The 16,553-nt window shown below is 38.9% G+C and overlaps 1 protein-coding gene across 1 annotated transcript; it reads left to right on the top strand.

Annotated features, from left to right (window-relative positions):
- Positions 1 to 764: 764 nt before the first annotated feature.
- On the top strand, positions 765 to 2,978 carry PRMT5 (protein arginine methyltransferase 5). The gene is made up of 3 exons (XM_056515577.1): positions 765 to 770; positions 2,001 to 2,084; positions 2,733 to 2,978. Exons 1-3 carry the CDS (start codon positions 765 to 767, stop codon positions 2,976 to 2,978), a joined length of 336 nt encoding a protein of 111 aa, XP_056371552.1.
- The last annotated feature ends 13,575 nt before the right edge of the window (positions 2,979 to 16,553 follow it).

Genomic DNA, 16,553 nt, shown 5'->3' with positions numbered 1-16,553 from the left:
GTCCCTCCCAGTCCCTCCCAGTTTATCCCAGTCCCTCCCCCAGTTTGATCCCAGTCCCTCCCAGTTCCCCCAAATCTTTTCCCAGTCCCTCCCAGTCCCTCCCAGTTCCCTCCCAGTCCCTCCCAGTTCCCCCAGTTCCATCCCAGTCCCTCCCAGTCCCTCCAGTCCCTCCCAGTCCCTCCCAGTCCCTCCCAGTCCCTCCCAGTTCCCTCCCAGTCCCTCCCAGTTCCCTCCCAGTTCCCTCCCAGTTCCCTCCCAGTCTCCTCCCAGTCCCTCCCAGTCCCTCCCGGGGAAAAAATGGAGGAGAAAAGGTTAAAGATGGGGGTTTTGGGTTACTGGTTTGAGTGGTGTTTACTGGTTTATACTGGTTTATACTGGGAGGAGAAAAAAACTGGAGAAAAATTGGCGAAAAAACGGCGAAAAATGGGGAAAAATGGGGGGGAAAGGGTTAAAAATGGGGGTTTGGGGTTACTGGTTTGTAGTGGTTTGTACTGGTTTATACTGGTTCGGACTGGTTTATACTGGGAGGGGACTGAGGGGGACTGGAAGTGAAAAAAAATTGGAAAAATGGGGAGAAAAGGGTTAAAAATGGGGAAAAAATGGGGAAAAATGGAGAATTTGGATTACTGGTTTGGACTGGTTTATACTGGTTTATACTGGTTTATACTGGTTTATACTGGGAGGGCACTGGGAGTTACCGGGATGAACTGGGAGGGGACTGGGAGGGGATTCAAGGGTTAAAAATGGGGGGAAAAGGTGGGAAAATGGAGGTTTGGGGTTACTGGTTTGTATTGGTTTATACTGGTTTGGACTGGTTTGGACTGGTTTGGACTGGTTTGGACTGGGATGGATTCGTTTGGACTGGTTTGGACTGCTTTGCACTAGTTTATACTGGTTTATACCAGTTTATACTGGTTTATACTGGTTTGGACTGGTTTGAACTGGGAGGGGTTTGGGGATTTTGGGTAAATTTGGGATAAATTTCAGATAAATTTTATATAAATTTCAGATAAATTTTATATAAATCTGAGATAAATTTTGGATAAATTTTGGAATGAATTTGGAGTAATTTTGCATAAATTTTATATAAATTTTATACAAATTTTATATAAGCTTGGGGTAAATTTGAGATAAATTCTATATAAATTTGAATTAAATGTTATATAAATTTGGGATAAATTTTATATAAATTTCGGATAAATTTTGATAATTTTAATGTAAATTTCATGTAAATTTGGGGTAATTTTGGCATAAATTTTATATAAACTTCATAGAAGTATTTTATAAATTTTGGATAAAATTTGATAAGCTTGGGATGAATTTTTTATTAATTTTGAATAAATTTTATATAAATTTGGGATAAATTCGGGACAATTTTGTGATAACTTTGTGATAAGTTTTGGATAATTTGATATAAATCTGATATCAATTTGATATAAAATTTGATTTTCCAGACTGGAACTCTCTGATTGTTGGGAAATTTGGGATAAATTTGATATAAATTGATATAAAATTGGCATAATTTGATATAAACTTTATATAAACTTGGATAATTTGATATAAATTTGATATCAGTTTGATATAAACCTGATATCAATTTGATATCAATTTGATTTCCAGACTGTAACGCTCTGATTTTTGGGAAATTTGGGATAAAATTGATATAAATTGATATAAAATTTGGGATAATTTCGAGATAAATTTTATATAAATTTGGGGTAGATGTGAATAAATTTTATATAAATCCTGGATAAATTTGGGATCAATTTTATATAAATTTTGGAAAAATTTTTGATATGTTTGATAGAAATTTGTGATAATTTTGGGGTAAGTTTTATAGAAATTTGAGAGAAATTTTATATAAATTTTGTGTAAATTTGTGATAAATTTTATATAAATTTTGGAATAATTTTGGATTAAATTCGGGACAATTTTGTGATAACTTTGTGCTACATTCTGGATAAATTTGATATCAATTTGATATTAATTTAATTTCCCAGACTGGAACTCTGATTGTTGGGAAATTGTCGCCCTGGATCCGGCCGGACTCGCCCCTGGAGCACGTCAGGAAAAATTCCACTGAGGTGAAACTGGGAATTGGGGAATTTTGGGGGATTTTGGGGGATTTTGGGGTTTTTTGGGGATTTTTAGGGGATTTTTTGGGGATTTTTTAGGGAATTTTAGGGAATTTTTTGTGGAATTTTTGGGATTTTTGGTGGAATTTTGAGATTTTTGGGGAATTTTTGTGGATTTTTGGGGGATTTTTTGTGGATTTTTTTGGGATTTTTGGGGATTTTTTTGGGGAATTTTTGGGATTTTTTGAGGGTTTTTTTGGGATTTTTTGGGGATTTTTTGGGAACTTTTTGGGGAAATTTTTAAGAGTTTTTGGGGAATTTTGGGGGGAATTATTGGGAATTTTGAAACAAGTTTGGGAGGATTTGGGGGAATTTTTGAGATTTTTGGGAGAATTTTGGGGAATTTTTGGGGAATTTCTGATAATTTTATGGCAATTTTGGGATAATTCTGGGATAATTTTGGGATCATTCTGGGATAATTTTGTGATAAATTTCTGATAAATTTTGAATAAACTTGTGATAAATATGAGATATATTTTATGATAAATTTATGATAATTTTGTGATAATTGTATGATAACTTTGTGACAATTTCATGGTAATTTTGAGATGATTTTGGGCTGATTTTGGGCGATTTTGGGTCATTATTTCCCCCCAGGCCCTGTGCCAGGAGCTGGATTTTGGGGCTTACCTGGGCCTGGCCGCTCACCTGCTGCCCCTCAGGGGCCCCCACAACCCCAACCTGGCCCGGGGGCTGAGTGCCCACCTGCACAGCGGCCACCACGCCACGCAGGTACTGGTTTGTACTGGTTTGTACTGGTTTATACTGGGAGGGGGAAAAACGGGGAAAATCGGTGAAAAAATGGTGAAAATTGAGCGAAAAATGGGGGAAATATGGGGGTAAAAAGGGGGAGAAAGGGTTAAAAATAGGTTAAATTGGGTTTGGGGTTACTGGTTTGTACCGGTTTGTACTGGTTTATACTGGGAGGGGAAAAACAGGGAAAATCGGTGAAAAAACGGTGAAAATAGACCGAAAAATGGGGGAAATATGGGGGAGAAAGGGGGAGGAAATGGGGGAGAAAGGGTTAAATGGGGATTGGGGGTTACTGGTTTATACTGGTTTGTACTGGGAGGGACTGGGAGGGGTGAAAATGGGGAAAATTGGTGAAAAAATGGGGAAAATCGGGTGAAAAATGGGGAAAAACGGGGGAGAAAGGGTTAAATGGGGTTACTGGTTTGTACTGGTTACATTCCATGATTTTCCTCCCCTTGGTGCCTAATCCTTTCTGGCCAGCTGGCTTCAAAGGCCCTCAGAAAAACCTGCAAGTGCCATATAAATGCCCATATAGGAGAGGCGTTACATGTGTATGTACATGCATACCCTCAAAGCATTGTTAAAATCATGATGAATGCAAGCTGCCATCATTTCTTCTAGCACTATTTGAGCAGAATTAGCCTGTGCTACCTGCATGCTTCCTGACTGAAACCATAAAGAGTATGGGGGCTTCCCTACACAGATTCCTGACTTAGTATTTTATTTATAATTCTGTATGCCATCAATATTTCCATAGGGAAAAGTGACGTGCACGTTGGGTTTTTATTCAAGAACTGGGTAACAGAAACATCTTTTCTTACATTCTGTAATACTATGCAGCATAAACTGGGGAAGTTATTTTACAAATTCTTTCACCTGAAATTAAATCTCCCAGGTAAAGGTCTCAGACTTTCCAGCATGAAAAAAGATCAGAGAGATGACATCCACTCCGTCTTGTATTTACAGATCTCCTGAAAATATGTGTATTTAAACAAGCTTCTTATGGTTGCTATCCAGGGCTCTCAGTATCTGTTCCCCTCCTACTGAGTAATAGTAAAAGCCAAGTTAAATTTAAAAAATGCACAGTACATACTGTACACCCATAATTCTAGATTAAATATTGATTTCCATGGTGTTTTTTTCATGTCTCTTGCAATCTTTCTCTTCTCTCACCAATGTCCCATTGTCACTTCCCTCTGCAAAGCAGCATACAACTGAAAATGTTTTCTACAACTAAAATCATTGCTTCTAACTAAAAGAAAAAAATATAGGGTATGAGAATAAAATAATTTAAATATCTAGCTCTGTGCATCTGGCAGTATCTCTCAGAAGCAGATTCTGGAATCTGTAGGAGCTTTATTTGCTGTTTCAGGGCTGCCACACGCTTCAGCAAGGAGCTGCACCCAGAGGAGGAGCAAGGCACCAGACCAAGCATGCCTGGCTGTCCACAGTGGGTTGGCAGTAAACAGCACATTGCACCTACCACAGCTCACCTATTCTGCAGATTTCAAGGCAGGAAACTGCCTGCAAAACAGATATATAGTGAGCATAAACTTTTTTGTTATTGTGGTAGTTGATGGTGTTGTTGTTACAGCAGGAGAAATAATATGATTCATTGATGGTTTCTGCTTCCTACTCGTAAGATTTAAACCTACGTAATGATTGTTCTTTAATAGTATTTAAAGATACTTTTAAACAAACTGTGTGGGAGTTTAAGATAATAATGGTTTTGGTTTTTCAGGAAGCATTTTTTGGAAAAGTGGATGAGTATTTTAATATTAAAAATGGTTTCTCATAAGCAACAAGAATGCTGTAAGTAATTTGCAAGAAAGAGTATGATAAAAATATACTCAATTTATTCACTTTTCCATTTTAAATTTATTTTTTCTTTTGGCATAACAGCTGGAAAGAACAATCTTTTTTTCCATAGGCTAGGCTGTTGCTTGAATGACTGAAATGCATTTTCCCAGGAGAGATGCACAGGTTCATTTCCCATCTGGGTATTTTTCCCCCCTCCTGCTTCCACTTCCACTCCTCCAGGACCAAAGATTGGTAATGAACCATGGGTTTTCCACTGATATAACTCCATACACACCTAAGACATATGTCAAACACAACAGTGCTCTGTGTGAGGTGTACATCAGCCCAAACATATTTGTGTATTTCTTCCTCAGTCCTTCTGGGCCTGTGTGAGTGGGCTCCAGTAACCACATCTGTAGGATGAAAACCTATGGACTTCAGACCAATATCTCTGGTCACTCAGGAACTGGCATTAATCCCTTCAGGGGGAAGAGCACAGATTTCTGTAGAGTCCCTGAGGGGTGAGAGTTGGACAGGGGAGCACAGAGATGGTATGAGATGAGATCAGGAGCAGTCCTCAGGGCAGGGGACTGGCCTTGTCCATATGGCAAATATGAAATCCTCACCAATGCCACTGCAGTCACTGTTAAGCCACGGCATTTACCAGTGAAATGGTATGTGTGGGCAGAATAGCGACTGGGGAGGGCTGAGAACCCAGACTGTGAAGTTTTGTTTTAATGAAGTAGAGGCTGAAAAACTAACAGGAACTTCATATGATGATGCTTAATCCACAAATTATTTCTATTACTTCTGTATCATCTCAAAATTATCATGGTCTAATATTTTTATGGACTTTCTCAATCAGAGAGCATTTCATTGCCTTGTCCATGACCTTAATACCAATCTCAGAGAGGGCATTGTTCAGGGCTAATTAATTCATGGTGTTGCCTCTCAATTTTGAAAGACTATCAATATATTTTGCTTTCGTATATTTGTATTTAATTATTTTGCCTTAGCCAAAATGTATAAGTCTGTTTCTCTCTGGTTTATAACTACAATGTGACAGATAAAATAAAAGAGCGTGAGGTGTCATGGGACTCTGGAACATGAAGACTGGTTAGTATATAAACAAATTGTATATGGAAATTGTGACTTTTGCAGCTGGAGCCTTCATTTCATGGATGTGTCGAGGTGTTTCTCTCCACAGGCCATTGACACAGGCACTTGGGCTGACTCAGCAGGAAAATCTTGTACTTTTGGAGAATTCTCTTGAGAAAAAGAGGTGTTGCATAGGTGAAACCAATAGTTTTACCAGTCCAGCCCTTTTGGAAAGCAATTTTGTGCAGCACAATAAAATTTGGTCGCTATAGTTAATGCTTTTGCTTCTTCTAAGACAAGAAAGAAACCACACATAATATACTACAGAGCAGACATGCTAATTTTTTAAGTGGTTTTCCAGGCAACTGAGCGTGTCCCATGAGTTCCACCTGCAAGCTGAATGTTTATGTTTAACTTTGGAAAAATCATTTTTAGGCTACCAAGAGATGAATATGGCTAAGTAAATGCATATTTTTGAGGCCCTGAAGAGCTCCCTTTTGCCAAGGGATTGAAGCCATTTTCAGAGAGGTAATCACTGCCCAGCTGTGAGCACACCCTGAACCAGTGGAAGAGCCTGGGTGTGATATCTCAAAGCCAGCAGTGGGGTAAGGACACCAGGACAAATCTGCATGTTCAGCACACCTCTGTCCAGAAAACTGATACAGCTCAGTACTTAAACCACCCAAAATACTGAGCTCAGCTGCTAATTAAAAATCAGGTCACTAATTCTGAGCCACTCCGCTCTAAGGAGCAGTAAATATTGATGCAGAGTAGAAGTCAATGCTGAGAACCTTTCACTTTGGACAGCTAAACAGGCAGTGTAGCCAATTTTCCAGGTTGCATCAGGAAACTTACCACCTTTGGTGTTGTTATTAACACCTGTAGGATTTAAAGAAAAAAAACCAAACATTCTTTATTTTATTTTAGCAATATGATATATAGCTCTTCTGTTTGCCAATAACAGTTTGGAAAAAAATAACCTTTAAAATTTCAATAGATTTTATTTTAAAGCCAATATTTAAGATGGGCTTTTAGAATGTTGTGATTTCTACACCAGTTTCACATTATTTTGGGAGCTGACTCTGTATTTTTGAATATTGGTCAATTTTGGTCACAAAATCAGAATGCAGTTCACATCCTTAGCTAGGTGAGTGAGGGAAGTACTGGATGTATTTGAAATTGTAATTAGATGCCTTAACCTGCATCTAATTCATGTAACTGATGAAAAAATATAAATTAATAAATGAAATCATGCTACATTTCTATGCACATGAAAAGCAAAAATCTGTAACCTATAGGATACTCAGCTGACTCAGAGAAAAGTAAAAACTCTAAACCAACAAATTCTGAAATCTTCTTTTTCATGAACACACTCAAAGTTCAATAGAATTGCACAGAATTTTGCTCTGTGATATTGAGCATTTTCAGACTGGGAGATTTTCAAAGTCTGCTCAAGGTAACCATAGTATGGACAATAACTCAGGTGAGTTTTTAGTGATTTTCTCTGGTTTTGATGCTACTTCAGCTTTTCGGCCCTCATAGCAGGTAATTATGGAAACACTTCCAATTTCTCACAGCAGGGGGGAGAGGTGTTTAAAATTCACACTCTTCTAGTCAACTTTGATCGGAGGTAAGGTAATCATTTGAGGCTGAACAATGCATTAAAGAACCTTGACAAAAATGAGATGTCTTCTAGACAAGAAAAGGGAAGATTGGCTGGAGGTATTCAAGCAGTTCTATGAAGATAGGAGACTGTATCTAGGCAGAGAAGTTTCTAGAATGAGTGATACAAACCAAAATCAGAAATCAGCATTTGCCCTCCAAATTAGAAGTCACAAGGAATCTTCTTATTTTTCTCTAGAATAGTAAAAAAATAGGTTGATCAGAATAAGTTCTTTCAATTTTAAAGTACAAAAAATATAATCTGTGATTTGTAAAAATCACCTTAAAATATTTAAAATTCATCCTAATTGAGGTTCTGGTTCAATTTCTTTTTAAAGATAATATTTCTTCGTCAGCTATCCTCAAATTAAATATTGCAAATTCTCACCATTTTCCTGTGTAGAAGACACAACTCTAGATGGGTTTCTTTTCTGTCTGGATTTCCCATCCTTCCATTTCTGATGTGTTTACATGAGGGTATTTTTAGGACTTTATATTTTCCTAGTTTAGTAGCAGCAGAGTGCTGTGAATAGCTTAACAATTCACTGGAATTCTACAGGATCTTAACCTGAGAGAGCAGACTCCTAATTATAAACTAGGTACAAACTGCAGCCTTGTCAGAGTAATTTTATTATCCTGATTGCATCATTTTTGACCCTCTGTGAGGCTGTGTTTTTGGAACATCAGGAGTCTAACAACTGAAAACAAGCAGAAGACAGCTGCTTTTGGCTCATAGGAGTCTCTGGATATATTTAGCAATTTAGCCTTCAAAGTAAGCTGTTTTGCTGGTACTATTGTAAGATGCATCATTTCTCAGTAGGACCCACATGTTTGCCTTAATCTGATAGAGCTCTTTTTGTTCTTAACCTACTTCCTTTCCAAGGGGTAAGGGAACTTTAGCAGCAGCCCTCAGTAGCAAATTAAGTGGGAGGAAGCAAAGAATGAAAAATAGATTGTGATTTATAAAAAGAATGCAAAAATCTGTGATTATATAATGATGTACAGAATATGCCAGCTACCAAAGAGAACTATGACATCACTGTTAACTTAGTGAGTTCCCAATTTATCTCTGCTCTGACATAAAGACAGCTTCCAAAGTAGTTTGCAGCCCATAATCTTTAAGTTGAGAAATGATTCCTCAGTCCAAACTGGAGTTCAAACTGAAGGAAGAGAGCTTATCTGTGGGAAAGTCATCGATCCCAAGTTAGCTTATATTTATTAGTTTTTGAATTAGAAAATGAAATGAGATTCCACACAGAGGTAGAGGTTGATGAGGAATGTCCCCGGGAGTTTTTGAATTAAGAAAATAAACTAATGGAAGGTGGATTAAACCAGGAGACTTAGTTGTTAAATAGTGACCACATACAGCAAAGCATTCTGAAAACCTAAGGGTTCTTAGTAGGGGAAATGTCATCATGTAAAAATATGGGGTTTGCCTCCTGTGGGTATAAGAGCAAGGGCTGGAAAACAGACCTGTATCATTAAATGATCTCTCTGCTGCTCTGCAAGGGCAGAGGGTGCAGCTGTGACCACACACTCCCCATCCTCCAGTTTTGCTGCTTTGTGCAGCCAGTAGGGCTGTGCAGTGGGAGCCCTCCTGGCCACAGGTGACAGCCTCGCCACCTGCAGTCCTCAGTGGCCAATCAGGCCGGCCCTGCACGAGGTAAGATGGACAGTCCCCCGTGTGCCCTGAACTCCCTCTGAAATTTCAGCTGATCAATGCTGCTGTGGTTTTTAATTACCCCTTCGATTCATCATTATTTCATGGACTTACACACGCCCTGCAGGACACAGCATCACAGACATAAACAGCACAGCCCTGGTTACCCTTGAGGCACTGCAGTCACCCTCCAGAGGGAAATGTCAGGCTCCTTTCCCTGGATAAACTGACCTCAGGGTTTCCAGGCCAGTTTCAGCCTCAGCTGAGACACAAGAGCAGCACTTCACCTCCGTGTTATGGGGTAAGAGCTCTTATATTTCATAATAAAACTTACTCCTGTCGCCAAGCGCAGGCACAGAGATCAGAACGGATGGTGAGGCTTCTGCTCTTCCCACTTCTTTTCTGAAGAGGAAATCAATCTATCCTTGCAGTTCTTGCACAGCAGTAATCCATAAATATTTGAGCACAGTGCAGCACAGGGCCCAACCGTAGAAGAGAGTGAAGGTATCCTGAGAGTGCTCAAACAGACCTGGATTCTAATGCACCCACTGCCTTGGAAAAAAGAAACGCTTCCTGAAGGCTACCTGCATCACAGGCTTCTGCAGAGGTTGTTCTGATGCATGTCAGCAGTGGTATCTGATGGACAGACTTAGAGAGAGAATACCTCTGTCTTTTCCTGTTCTTCCCCAAATCTCCTAGTTATGTACAGTGTAAGGAGAATGGAGGAGCTTTTTTGATTTAATTTGTGAGCCAATGCAGCTTATCAGGGTGGCAGCACTTATCATGTGGGGAGCACAAACTAGAGAGGGCTGTGGGGGGAAATATGACAAAAATTATCAAATTTTTATTGGAGCTCATTAACACATTAATAGCCAAAATTAAGTTTTTGATCAATGAAGACTAGCAATATCACTTTTGATTGATAATGGGGTAAAAAGCCATAAACTGCAGTCCTTGGAAAATGATGGTAGATGTCTGCCACCATGCTTGCAATGCAGCATGCAGCAGTGTTATGTGCAGCACTGAGATCTGTGCATCAGCAGGGCCAATTCTCCCTGAGAGGGGAGATCTGCCTTCTCAAACCGCTGCTGCAGAGCGAGAGAGAAATGACAAGGCAAACCACAAGTGCATGCTCTGTAGAAGAAAACAGACCTGGGAGAGAGCTGCTCACACCTCTCTACATCAATTACTTGTGGTACTTCCTTCCTAGCAGCAGAGAGATGAGACTGTGACACAGAAGGTGCTTCAACATGAAACTGTAAGCATTTGAGCAGTATTCTTATTGGGAGTGATTCCAGGTGGGTTTCACAAAGCACATATCCCTGAGCCTGTTCCACTGCCCCTTGTGCACTTGTCGGGTCAGTGACCACAGTGTCACAGACTGGGAGAGCATGGGCAGAGGAGGTGCTGCCTCCCCTGCTCCCACACACAGATGCTGCACAGTGGACATGAACTTCTCTAGCTCAGGAGGCCTGAGGCAGAAAAATGTCTCTCTCAGAGCTCGCTGAAGATCAGTGGGTGTCTTTCCTTTCTGTAATGTCTTTCTGTCCATCCTGCAAGTGATGGGTAGAGCTGCCACTTCAACAGACCTTTGACAAAGCAGGGGAACAGGCTGTGTTGGCTGGAGTTAATGGGAATAGGAACCCCCTTGGTAAGTCTGTGTGTGCTTAAGCAACATAAAGCAGTGTCTGTGTAAGAAGGCTCAGTGGATGGAAGTAAAGGAGATGGTATTTCCTCCAGTAGTTCTGGTTCAGGTGTTGGACATACCATGCAGAAGCTTAACATGCTCTTTTCCAGTGGCAGGTGATATAGAAAAGAACAGGCTAAGCTGCTGCTTTCATTAGTGGAAAACAAATAATTCAGGGCTTGACTCTGGGTAGCTCTGTGCCCTTTCTTACCTTCAAAACATACTGGTTGAAGGAACTCACTCTGTTCTTCCCACACTTACAGCAGCATCTATCCTGGGTAGCTGGCACTAGCTGGCAGTGCTCTGTGGAGAGGTGTGATAGGGACAGCTATGAGACTGGAATAAGTGAATTCCACATTCCTGTCGGGAAGGTAGATGGATACATTTAGTTTCACTCAGGAAAAGGGCCTTTCATTAGTTATATATACCTGAGGTGGATCTAACTTAATTTTATACCAGGAGAATAAAAGCAGGTGAAGATGGGATGACCTAAATGCACAGAGCAAGCAGTGGCTTTATGATAATTGAGATGAGAACACAAAGTCTAAAATTGCCATGTGGAGGCAGCTTGAATTAATTTTTTGAGAGGAGATATTAATTATTGAGTTGTGGGCAGAAAAAAATCATTTACTTATTAAAGCTCTGTGTATCTGGAGTTGGTTCTTGGAATGAAGATAATACATGCAGTTGGCTTGTTCCACTGGGACTGCACGTAAGGCTTTGATAAACGCTGCCTGATGGGATGAGATGCAGCCATGGTTAGACAGATAACCCCAAGAACCAGATCAAACTGTATAGCCCTGATTCTCATCTCAGGCACTTATCAACTGTATCCCGCTGTGTGGACCAACTATGCATATTTAAATTCAAGCTTCCAGCTGCTTTGATTGGTTGGGAAGGTTCCTCAGCCATGGGAAAATATTGTCAGGTTTTTCCTGGGTAATTAAAATCAAGTGGTCATTTTAATGAAGAATGAGATACGACATTCCCTTTAGTTTCAACTGTTCTTATTCAAATACTTGTTCAAATAAAAATATGGGACATGGCTTTTTGTTTTAGAGGAAAACAGAACTCTGAGGTTCCCAAAGGGGAACCAGTGCTGTCATATTTTCTGGAAATTGGGCCCCTTATAGTTGTCTCTTACAAATATGATCTGATTTTTAAAGTATCTTGGCAAGAGGCCATTTGCCATCTTTGATCTGTATCCTGATATGTAATTTAAACACACCCAAATGTATGAAGCAGTTACCCACTTCAGACAGGCTTTGCAAATGATACTACAGGTATTAACAGCATTTTTGACTCTGAACTATGTATGCTGGGACAGAAGCTGTTATTAGGTAAAGGGCCATCACCTGCAAACACATATCTGGAAGAAAATATTGAAACTTGATTTTGAAACACCGCCCAAAACTCCCCACTTTGTGCAAATTTCTGAATTTAAAGTCAAGTCTAACACTGCTACAGGCTTCAAGTTCCCTGAGGGTTGTATCGAAAAAGCTCACTGAGAAAGCTGTTTGTGTAAAAAAAGGAAAAAAAAAAAAAAAGACATGTTTCTCTCTCCCTCTTTTTTTTTATTATGTTTTGGTTTGGTTTGGTCTGGTTTGGTTTTGGTTTTGTTTCTTCTTTTTTTTTTTTTTTTTTTTTTTTTTTGGTTTGGTTTGGTTTGGTTTTGGTTTTGTTTTGTTGTGGGTTTTTTTTTGTTTTGTTTTGTTTTGTTCTTTTGTTGATTATCTTCCAATTATTTCCATCCTAACTTCCATTGCAGAATTTACTTGTTGGAGCAGATTAGTGTGCTGCTTCTCTGCAAACAGCACCCATGGAGGAGCATCAGCTGCACACAGGACCTAGCAAACTCGAGGGGTGCCAGGGAAGGCATCAGCTGCATTTCTCACCAGCATGCTGGGGGTGCTGTGGCTTGCACTGCACAATGGGCTCAGGGAGCACAAACTGGGTTTCTTTCAGATGAAGTAAATACAGAAGTTGTGCTCTGCAGTCACACTAATGCATTCCACTTGTTCATGTGCATTAAGTCCGTGGAACCAGACTAGAATTGGTTTGAGGTAACCTCAGAAAAGATAGGCATTGCAGACACAAGGTCCTTAGCACCAATTATTCACTCTGTCTGTTTATTCCTATGCACCAGCTATTTTCTTAACTACTCTTTCCTTAAAGTTTGTACAAGTTTATGGTTCCTGCACTGAGATTAGTCCTTCTCTCCTGGGGTCTCATCAAATTAAAAGCTGCACTATTCCTTTTCATTAAAAAATTCAAAAATCCTACTAAGAGCAAATAATAAAGCTCCTTACATTGTCCCCCTTCATAGACATGTTTGACCTGATCCTTCATTTGCCTACACCTTAATGCTTATTTTGCAAGATAACCCTTTCTGTATTAGAAGTCTGACCTTTTAAAACTGGACTAAGATGATGAAGCAGGACTGTCCAGCAGAGGACTGAGGAGGATAGTCTGGCATGCTCTGTCTTAGTGTAACAAGTACTTCCACTGCTTATACTTAAATTATTTTTATTTGTACCATTGGGACTTTGAATTAATGTCTGCAGCAGAAATGAGAAGGCTACCTGGCAGCTAATATTGCCAGTTGTTTTTTTTGTTTTTTTTTTTTTTTTTTTCCCAAAAAGCAATATTTCAGAAATCACAATTCCACTGGCTTTCTTCAATATGAATTTACAGTGAATATTCACAGTCAGGCATATTTTGTGATCACAGACACAAAACATGGGGAGCAAAGCCCTGCACCCCATCTGACCTTGCAAGAGCTCCAGTAACAACAACAAGGAAAAGTAAAAAACCATTTTTCTCCCCACTACTGATTGCCTCAGTCTTGCCCTCTTAATAAGCATTTAAATAATGTAAATGTGAAGGGTGGTGCAGGAGAGAGAAGGGGAGGGGCGTGCACACCAAACGCTTCTGACTCTTCTTTTTCCCCCTAACACTGATGCCATTGCATAATTATATGGGTTGGCTTGAAAGAATGAAACCCAGTTCAAAATGTATGAGTTCATTTTTATGTTATGTTAAATTTATTCAGTGTGACTGCTCAGTAGCGAGAGCAGTAAAACACCTTAATCCCTGGTTGAAGAAAGGTAATACCTTGGCAGATGTGTGCCTCCTACTTTCCTTGCGGCCATGTTTCAACAACAAACCTTTATTTCTGCTTCTCGGCTGGAGCAGGGAAAAAAAAAATGAGCGGAGCAATAAAGCAGTCAGACAAATCTCAGGAGCCAGGCGGCAATGCAATAGTAATGACAGATTTTTAATGTGGCAGGAGAGATTGACAGGAAAATGTCTTCAGAGCAAACGCACGCCAGATGGAATGAAAACGGTTTATTGGAGTATGGAGGTGCTGAACTGAATAGAGGGCGGGTTTAAGGTGGGTGTTTGATCTGCTTCAAGTAAACAAAAACAACCAAAAGAAAAAAAATTCCGCTCACCAGGTATTGCCTTAGACTGGTCTTTGCACCAAGGGGATATTTTGTTTGTTTGTTTGTTTATTTGTTTCTTTTTCTACAGTGCTGCACCAGAGAAAAACTTCAAAGTCAAAAGTTCAGTCATTACATGCACTGCACAAAAGGAGAAGGCAAACTGGTTTGGTCTCAGCTTTTTTTTATTGTTTGCCTCTCTTCCCTCCTTCCTCCCCCACCTCTCCCCCTTAATCTGAAGGAATTTCTCACTCACTATGGACAGATAAAGATGTTTTGATGTGCTTTTAGATAAATCAGAATGATTTTTTTTTTCAAAAAGAGAATGAGAAAGAAAAAAATAATTCCAGCTGATAGAATAGCTATCAAATCTAGGACAGAAGAAGAAGCCTACACTAAAAAACCTATAAAATCCATATAGCTGTTTCTATATCAAGAAGAACAACATCATTGTGTCTTTTTCAACTGAGTAAACTTAACTTTCATGCTCTTAGTAATGATAATAAAGTCAAATTCAGCCCTACATCTCAGAAGAAAACATAACTATGAATTGTTTCATACCCTCCATACAGAGCAGAGGCAGGAAAACAGCCATAAATGGGAAGAAACAGCACAAAAGAAAGGAAGGAAATACAACTCTGAACTGTGAATCTCCCTGACATCTTTTCATTATCAGCCTAGTCAATGAAGAATGCCACAAAGGAAAGGACGGCATCATATTATAGAAATATGATGGTTTGGGGTTTTTTTTGAAGGATGCACTTGTATATTCTCTGAGGATAGCTTTTTATATTTAGTTATATTTACCATTATTAACTCTCTGTAATTGTGTTTTACATGCAGGGCTTGGATTAAGTGTTTTTCCTGTATCACATACACTTCTACCACTCTTTTTAGAGTTTTTTCAGGGCTTTTTTCCTTATGCAAACACATCAGAGGGAAGATATTGCATTACCTCTTTTATTTGTATTATACTTTAAAACAAAACAAACCCACCCTTTTTATCTTTGACAACGTGCTTCTTTTTTGCTAAGGAATATTTATTTAGACAGTAAAAAGATGTTCTGGTTCTTTCCACTAGTAGAAGCGTATGCACTGAATATCCTCCAATGTAATTTGCAGAAAGTGAGGAAAACACTCTGGAAAAGTAAGCAGGGAGTTTTGCCATGTCGTTTCATCTGATAACTACAATAATACAATAACAAAGCTTTAGACAATATGCTTAAAACTGACAGGAAAAGTAACAGGCAAAGTCTTATAATGATCCATTTATAGTACATATTTTATAAATTTACTGATTGCTCAGAAAATGCGTATTTTTTTTTTTTTTTCTTTCATGTTTTGTCTTGTTTGGAATCTTGCTATAAAGTTCTATTTAAAGCTCCTTTTGTATTAGTCCTGACAGAGCTATAAAAATTGCTTGTATGATTCTTATAGTCTTTGGGGTTTTGTTTCAATTTCCTTAGCATTTGGCTAAATATTGGAATACAAGTCGTTTATCACAGTGCAAGAGAAAATATTTTTATATTTAAAAAAAAAAAACCTTTTGCATTTGTCCACATAAAGAATGAGACAATACCAAAGATAGCACAGAAAAACAAAGTAACAAAGGGTTTGTGAGTGATATGGTGTATACTATTTCCTTGCACTAAAATGTAACTCAGTTATCAGTGAAGGGAACTTTTTTTGGTTGGATTGAAGTTTAGTTTAGTAAGTCAGTCCTGCAAAGAATATCACCTCACTAGGAGCTGTTTTTTAGAATACAAAAAGTTGGGAAAAAAATTCAGTTTATTTTAGAATCTATTATACTGGCTTTAAATACTCTCCAAAATTAAACTCAGAATGAATGTTGAAGCAATGTTGAAGATAAAACTTGACACAACAGGATGTGATGGCTGCTATTCTGTCCTTAAACCACCTTTTTGCAACACACATAATACAGAATATTAATCAGTGTTTTAAGGCTGTGGCAGTTCCTAGAGACACAATGACAAGTTAGGGACGAAACATCCAGCTTAGCTGTGAATAGCATTGCCTTATTCTGCACCAGAATCCTCATATCATTTAAAAATGGATTTTACTGTGTCATCAGCTCCATTCTGGTATCACTAGTAAACTGCACTAGGTATAAAAGCTGTAGTGGAAATTGTACCAGCACAGACACCAAAGTTGCTCTCGGTAGCGTGCACTAGCTCGAGTTCTCATTTCAGAAGACACTGAATACTGACTTTCAACCTCAAATATTTTTTTTTATCCCTAAAATCATACCAAGTCTGTCAGCATGCTCTCATGCACCCCCGCACTGTGGAATTTTG

The sequence above is a fragment of the Oenanthe melanoleuca genome, unplaced genomic scaffold, assembly GCF_029582105.1.
Source record: "Oenanthe melanoleuca isolate GR-GAL-2019-014 unplaced genomic scaffold, OMel1.0 S002, whole genome shotgun sequence".
Lineage (NCBI taxonomy): Eukaryota > Metazoa > Chordata > Aves > Passeriformes > Muscicapidae > Oenanthe > Oenanthe melanoleuca.
The sequence above is the reverse complement of the archived record's forward strand: the minus strand, read 5'-3'. Positions and strand labels throughout refer to the sequence as shown.